Source organism: Tamandua tetradactyla, chromosome 9, assembly GCF_023851605.1.
Source record: "Tamandua tetradactyla isolate mTamTet1 chromosome 9, mTamTet1.pri, whole genome shotgun sequence".
Lineage (NCBI taxonomy): Eukaryota > Metazoa > Chordata > Mammalia > Pilosa > Myrmecophagidae > Tamandua > Tamandua tetradactyla.
Window position 1 is genome coordinate 20,617,341 of NC_135335.1, and position 8,271 is coordinate 20,625,611.

At 36.7% G+C, this 8,271-nt stretch overlaps 1 protein-coding gene and 1 pseudogene across 1 annotated transcript; both read left to right on the forward strand.

The window, feature by feature from the left end:
• Positions 1 to 4,254: 4,254 nt before the first annotated feature.
• Positions 4,255 to 5,160, forward strand: LOC143645954 (olfactory receptor 5AK2-like). Its single transcript, XM_077115044.1, has one exon. It carries the CDS (start codon positions 4,255 to 4,257, stop codon positions 5,158 to 5,160), a length of 906 nt encoding a protein of 301 aa, XP_076971159.1.
• Positions 5,161 to 7,152: 1,992 nt separating this feature from the next.
• Positions 7,153 to 8,071, forward strand: LOC143645588 (protein EURL homolog pseudogene; annotated as a pseudogene).
• The last annotated feature ends 200 nt before the right edge of the window (positions 8,072 to 8,271 follow it).

Here is an 8,271-nt window from a genome sequence, read left to right on the forward strand (position 1 = left end):
AGATGGTAACCCTTCGTGAGTCTACACATTTGGGATCATCTACACTCTGTGAAACTAAGACATCAATCCGTTCCCATCCCCCACTGAGCTCTTTAGAGCAAGGTCTAAATTTCTGTGGTGGGAAAATTACTTCTGGCCCCACAAACCTCATCCCATGACCTCCACATTTGTTTGAAGATTCCTTTCCAATCTTCAGTTGTACTGGTTTGAAGCTGTTATGTACCAGAAAAGCCATGTTCTTTATCCTAAACCTCCTGTGGGGGCAGACCTATTGCTTTGGGTGGAAACTTTGATTGGATTGGTTCATGGAGATGTGACACACCTAATTGTGGTTTGGACTTCTTGATTAGATGGAGATGTGACCCTGCTCATTTAAGGTGGGTCTTGATTAGTTTCCTGGAGTCCTTTAAAAAAGGGAGACATTTTGAAAAATCACAGTAACTTCAGGACTGACATAGGCAGAGACATTTGGAGATGGAGAAAGTAAATGTCCCCAGGGAAGCTGTTTGAAACCAGAAGCCAAAGGACCAGTAGATGCCAGACACATGCCCTCCCATCTGACAGATATGTTCCAGATGCCATCGGCCTTCCTTGAGTCAAGGTATCTTTCTCTGGATGCCTTAGTTTGGAGATTTTTATGGCCTTAGAATTGTAAACGTGTAACTTGATAAGTCCCCTTTATAAAAGGTATATTTCTGATCTATGGCATTCCAGCAGCATCAGCAAATGAAAACATCAGCTAACAGGCATTTTCTTCATTGCTTGTAAACTCAGAATTACTTTACAATGATCTTTGCTGTATTTTATCTTACTTTTCCAGGTACTTTGTCCAGCCACTTTCTTGCTTTATCTTTTAAATTATATATGCTGGTGCAGAAGGCTGAAGGAATTTTTAAAAATAATTCCATCCATTTTGCATTCATACTTCATTTCAGTACCTCCCTAGGATTAGAAAATTGCACTATCAAGAATCCAAATTCTGAAAGTTAGCAGGAATTCACAAACACAAATTTGTTCAAAGCCTTATCTCTGGTATGAGATATTTGCATCCAAAGCACTTTGAACTGGGCAATATTCATTAAGATAGACCTAATGTGTAAAACATTAACGTTAAAATTTTCCTGGATACTACATATAGAATTTTGCCGATTATTTTACAACCACATACCACAAACAGCTGCTATTTCATATCTGTGATAGCTACATTTGGTTTAATGACTTTCTTAAATATTTAATTTCTTCAACACCCAGAACAGTAAGGAGAGAACAAAAAAAAAGGCATTGAAATATATCAGGTATGCTTCCTTTTTGCTGAATATTGCATTTTTTAATCATATAACTGTCTCACAACTTACACATCTCAGTTCTTACCTTAGTTATATTACAAATTACTACACCTCGGAAAATGCAAAGTTGTCATGAATAATCAAAAGCACAGCTGCAATGTGATGATACTGTGAGCCACTGATTATATACTTTGAATAGATCACATGGTGTTTAAATGTATCTTAGTAAAATGAGAAAAAAGCAATTAGAATGCTAAAGAAAAATATACACACATATGAAGTATGCATGACTGGAATGAAGTCTGGTTAAAATAAAAATAGCAGCTGTAATAAACTAACCCCCAACTCTCAGTGACTCAGTACAAGTTGTCAATCACATGAGATCCAGTGGAGAAAGGGGTTGCTGGCAGTGAGACCCCTTTCCACAGTCATTCAGGAACCCGGGTCACAGAAGATGAGCATAAGCAATGCATGTGAGGTTGCCAGAATTAGTAAATATAAATGCAAGATGCCAGTTAAATAAAAATTTCAAATAAGCCGCAAGTGTTTTCTTAACATAAGATATTCTGTTCAATATTTAGGTTATGCTTTTGTTAAAAAAGTATTTTTTATATGAATCCAAATTTAACCAATATCCTATATTTTATTTGGCAACCTTAACACCTGGCCTCCAAAATTTTTTTGAATGTCAAAATGCAGCCGGTACCCACCAGAATGGCCATTATCAGCAAAACAGAAAATGACAAGTGCTGGAGAGGATGCGGTGAAAGAGGCACACTTATCCACTGTTGGTGGGAATGTCAAATGGTGCAACCACTGTGGAAGGCAGTTTGGCGGTTCTCAAAAAGCTGAATATAGAATTGCCATACGACCCAGCAATACCATTGCTGGGAATCTACTCAAAGGAATTAAGGGCAAAAACTCAAACGGACATTTGCACACCAATGTTTATAGCAGCGTTATTTACAATTGCAAAGAGATGGAAACAGCCAAAATGTCCATCAACAGACGAGTGGCTAAACAAACTGTGGTATATACATACGATGGAATATTATGCAGCTTTAAGGCAGGATAAACTTATGAAGTAAGTAATAACATGGATGGACCTACAGAACATTATGCTGAGTGAGTCTAGCCAAAAACTAAAAGACAAATACTGTATGGTCCCAATGATGTGAATCGACACTCGAGAATAAACTTGGAATATGTCATTGGTAACAGAGTTCAACAGGAGTTAGAAACAGGGTAAGATAATGGGTAATTGGAGCTGATGGGATACAGACTGTGCAATAGGACTAGATACAAAAACTCAAAAATGGACAGCACAATAATACCTAATTGTAAAGTAATCATGTTAAAACACTGAATGAAGCTGCATCCGAGCTATAGGTTTTTGTTTTGTTTTGTTTTGTTCTTACTATTATTACTTTCATTTTTTTTCTCTATATTAACATTCTATATCTTTTTTGGTTATATTGCTAGTTCTTCTAAACAGATGTAAATGTACTAAGAAACGATGATCATGCATCTATGTGATGATGTTAAACACTGAATGAAGCTGCATCTGAGCTATAGTTTTTTTTTTCTTATATATTTTTGTATTTTTTATTTTTATTTTTATTTTTTCTCTATATTATCATTTTATTTCTTTTTCTGTTGTCTTGCTATTTCTTTTCCTAAATCGATGCATATGTACTAAGAAATGATGATCATACATCTATGTGATAATATTAAAAATTACTGATTGCATATGTAGAATGGAATGATTTCTAAATGTTGTGTTAGTTAATTTTTTTTAATTAATAAAAAAAAAATTGCAGCCAGTAGATGAGGATGAAAGAGTAAAAGTCATAGGATACTTGGTTCTGGTCAGGTACAAAGGTATCCAGGCCTAGAAGAAGCACAGATAAATTTTGCCCATGTTCCATTGAGCAGAATTTGAGATCATGACCACATGCTATTGCATGAGTGATGAGTAGCGTGGTCTGACTCCAGAGAAAACACTAAGGCCTTGATGAACTGCAAGCCAATCTGTACTAGCCAAGAGTCCGTGATACACTGTTCCACAGCAAGCAGTGTTTAACAGTATACAATGGGGTGTGAGAACAGAGACATTGGAATAAAAAAGCATGAGGGATAGCAATATGTAAAACTCATGAATGCAGTACATTAAAAACGTCAGCTGTATCCCTAACCAGATAACAGAGGTGGGCGAACAGGAAGTAGAAAAAAATAGGTAAAAGGTGATTCCTCTTGCACCTTGGTTTTAATGAAAAAGAAAAGCAATGCAAGGGGAAATGCATGTCTATCACTCAGATGTATTTACATGGATATTTATATGTATATGGGTAATACGATGTACGAACATGGGTATATGGATATAGATATAATCTATCTGGTTTGGAAAATGTCATCTGGATAGATGCTATAGATAGGAGTACAAGGGAAAGTGCTCTGAAGCTTGAAATGTAATTGAACCATTAGTAAATATCAGGAAATTTGCCTACCTAAAGCTACTAATTTTGAGAGGCTGGACCAGAATCAAAATAGTAAATAACTGAGAAAACTATAGGTTGTTGAAGAAAGTACATAATCACATTTGACTATTGTTTTAAACAAATACAAACCAAGCATATGTCTCCTGAATATATTTGGAAAAGTGTCTAAATCTGTTTCCTAAAATTAAATATATTAGAAGTCAGACTTCTATGGTAATCGTCCTCATTTTGAAAATGAATCCACAGCCCAATATGTCTTTACCTGGTTGTTTCTTAACAAGAAAATATTTCAAATATATGGAAATCAACAAACCCTAAGTGAGTGTTTGCCCGAAAAACCAAAGTCAAGAAGTGGTGTGAAACCTAAGAGCACTTTCATTTCATGAAGTCACAAACCCTTCACTTTTGTGGCCTTTCTCTTTGTCATTCCTAGACTTTTTGTAGCCACAACATGTGGAAATAGCACTGAAATGACAGGATTCTTTCTTCTGGGATTTGGTGCCCAACGCAGGTTTCTCCATGTCCTCTTCATCGTATTTCTACTGCTCTACGTGACCTCCCTGGTGGGAAATACTGGAACGATCCTACTCATCAAGAAAGATTCCAGACTTCAGACACCCATGTACCTTTTCCTACAACATTTGGCTTTTATTGACATCTGTTACACCTCTGCTATCACTCCCAAGATGTTGCAAAACCTCATCTCAGAAAATAAATCAATATCATTTGTGGGATGTGTAGTGCAGTTGTGGGTTTATGGAACATTTGCCACCAGTGACTGTTACCTCCTGGCTGCTATGGCAGTGGACCGGTATGTAGCCATCTGTAAACCACTCCGCTATCCCACAGTCATGTCCCGAAGAGTTTGCATCCAACTAGCAGCTGGTTCCTATGTGATTGGCTCAATAAATTCCTCCGTACACACAGGATTTACATTTTCACTGTCCTTTTGCAAGTCCCACACCATCAATCACTTTTACTGTGATGTTCCCCCAATCCTCACCCTATCATGCTCCAACACTGACATCAGCCTGATGTTAGTTCTTGTCTTTGTGGGATTTAACTTGACGTTCACTGTGTTGGTTGTCATCTTCTCCTATATCTACATCCTGGCTGCCATCTTGAAGATATCTTCTACTGCAGGGAGGAAAAAAGCCTTCTCCACATGTGCCTCCCATCTGACAGCAGTCACCATCTTCTATGGAACCCTCTTTTACATGTACTTACAGCCTCGTTCTAATAATTCCCAGGACAACATGAAGGTTGCCTCCATATTTTATGGTATTGTGATTCCCATGTTGAACCCCTTGATCTACAGTTTGAGAAATAAGGAGGTAAAAGAAGCTCTAAAAGTGATAGGGAAGAAGTTCTTCTAAGCAGGACACACATTACTAAATTTAAGCAATCAAGGCATCCAATAGACAGGAGTTAATGCAATTTAATGTTTCTGAAATTGAGAATCTGTTCACCTCCTCGAGCAGAGCCAAATCCTTCAATAGATAAGACCTAAGCATTAGACTAAACATCTGCTACGAATATTTTCCTTAAAATATATCTGACAAACATATTTTACACCACCATAAAGAAAAATATGCCATTACCTGTCAAGATTGTTTTAAAATATTAAAAATCATGCATAAATTTTACCAAATATTGAGTTCTTTTAAATAAATTCATAAAAACTAGAAGGCGTACAGGGTAGTTCAGTGGTAGAACTTCTTTCCTGTCATGTGAGAGACCTGAGTTTCATTCCCACTCCATGCACTGCCCCTAAAACAAACAAACAAAAATACAACAAATGATGCTGCAATAACAGGATATTCACAGGAAAAAATAATGAACTGTGACCCCACCAAACAGCATACAAAAAAATATATATATATATATATAGAAAAACTAGAAAAGCTCTTATTTGTATAAAATCAATGCTAAAACTGAACTTTATTTTCCATTTATTCCAACAAGCTCTATAAATTGTCCACAATGAAGCTACTTGTAAGCTCTGTTCTAAATATTCCACAAATCCCATTTTAAAATAAAGTTGTTACTTTAAAAAGCATCTTGTGATTTAGACTATCCTCTCATACAATAGTCCCATGATAGTGACTTTTCCAAACTCTTGAAAACACTTATTTCTGTCATTAGTTACTGCTATTTTCTGAGTCCATCTCTTTCTTGCCTAAGAAACATAAACTCTGTAAACATTTTCTATTCTTCCCTCAAAGAGATCTGGACAATCTAGAATGTAGATGAATCTAAAATCCTATCGGTGGACATTCATTCATAAAAGGCATAACATTCATTTTAAGACACACAAATAATTTAAACTACAGAATCTTAATGAAAAGTCCAAGGGAGGCCAAGAGGCCTTTGAATCATTAAGGAAAAAAACATTGACAGGAAAGCTTTAGCAGATAGACTGACGGTAGATGGAAAGTCTCAACTGAATACTAAAAATGCCAGGCTGACTGGTTGAAAGAGCAAGTGTCACATCAAGGTAATACATTCGCTGGTCTAGCGAAGTGATTATAAATTATGATGACATGGAACTCCTTGAGGGGAAATGGGCAAGATAAGAAGACACACACACAAATAAAATATCCCCATAAATTCTTAGAGAAGAGAAAAAGTATCCTGAAGTCAATGTAGAATTACACGACTCTGCCTTTGATAAAGAAAGGACTTTCAACCCCAGGGGAAGACCAAGTACATTCAATGGTCAGAACATCAGGACACTGCTGCAGGGCCATCAGCCAAGTAGACAGAGGATGGCCTGAGGCCCAAGAATGGGAAATTTAATATATGATTTTGCTATGCATGGAATTTTGATATGCATATTTACATATTGGGGAGTCTACGAGTCCAACATCAGAATGGGTTGCAAATTAGAAGGTCATGTAGCATTCAGCATTCAATACTGAGGTCAAGTACATCCTAAGAGGACATGGGCTCTGGGATAAATACAGAAAAGCACATGAATCTCATGGGCTTATATGAAGAGAAAGGTGTTGTGCTAGGCTCTTGCTTGAGATTGATCAGTGATTGTTAGTACTTATCCAAAGGGAGGCCCTTCCTTTCTGATATTATGAAAAATACCAATGGCCTAATGTTGAGCAAATGCACATTGCATTACAAGTTATCAACTGCATGAATTTGACTGAAAAATTTGAGTGAATCTGTGTTTCATTCATTATTTACTCATTTACTTACAATTATGAAAATTTACATGGAGCTGACCACAGAGGAACTGGAGACCCATAATTAACTTGTAATTGAACCAGGCACTCAGACCCTCCCAAGAAAGATACTTTGCCAAGGAAAGAGAGGCCTTAAGATGTAGGACTCCTGAGGAGCCGGAGACTACTAGAATGGCTGACGCAGTGCACAGTGGAAGATGGGACACTACGAATGGGGAGGAACGGTTCATAAACATTGGTTTGAGTGATGACATTCAGTGTTGGTATACTGGGGGCAGACAAAGAAATGCTCTCCTTCTGCCACATCTTTTTTGAGCTAAATATTGAAGGAGCACCAAAATATAATCTCTTGCACACCAGGTCACTAGGGGCCATAAGGACTGCTTTGAAATATACCATTTGATTGCACACTAGAATTGTTCTGTATCTAAGCTTTGAAAAAGCACATGTGAAGAAGTTAAAAAAAACATTTTTAGTAAAAAGATAAACTGGATTGTACCATATGTGCAAAATAAGGATCTGGATTTCTTCTGAATGTTCTAAACATCCCCAGTATCAGTTGTTTAATTTCAGGCATAGACAGATAAAAATTCCACTGTTTGACTCCCAAGTATCGAAGTATTCTGCAAAATGGATAGATGAAGTATAGGAGGTAACTTAGACTGTAGACAAAGAATTTTGGAGAAGAGGGAAAATAAAAACTTTAGGCTTTCTGTGTTACAAGATGTTGGTGCCATTTTATACCATAATACTGTATTGTGGACTCAAAAGCACAACCAAGCATAGCAAAAAAAGAAGAGATCATCTCTAATCCAGAGGCTGATGTTCAGACCTACCATGCACATCATAACAGAGAGAAAATGAATTCAGTGACTTTTAGTGAAGTACAGCAAATGAATGCAAAGTTCTGACAGCAAATCCAGGAAGTTTTGAAGAATTAACACACCAAGTACAAAGAAAAGGATTATTTGCCCTCAGAGCTCCATGTCTTCCATGTTGCCTCAAACAGCTCCTCAAGAACTATTCTAAGTTATTATATCTTCAAGTGGAGCAAACAAGAATTAAGTGACGCCTACCCATAAACAACTGAATGCAATTTGATTTACTCCAAATGCCCTACCTTTTATTGATCTGCCAGGCATACAAACTTTGAGGAAGTGTGAAGAAAGTTATAGTCGTTCTTTTATGGTCAACATATTTGCAATGCTTAAGGCATTACTTACCTTGCCTAATAAATTAGGTATTATACACTACTCTTCTAGAGTTAATCATCTTAGTTCATTATGGGAA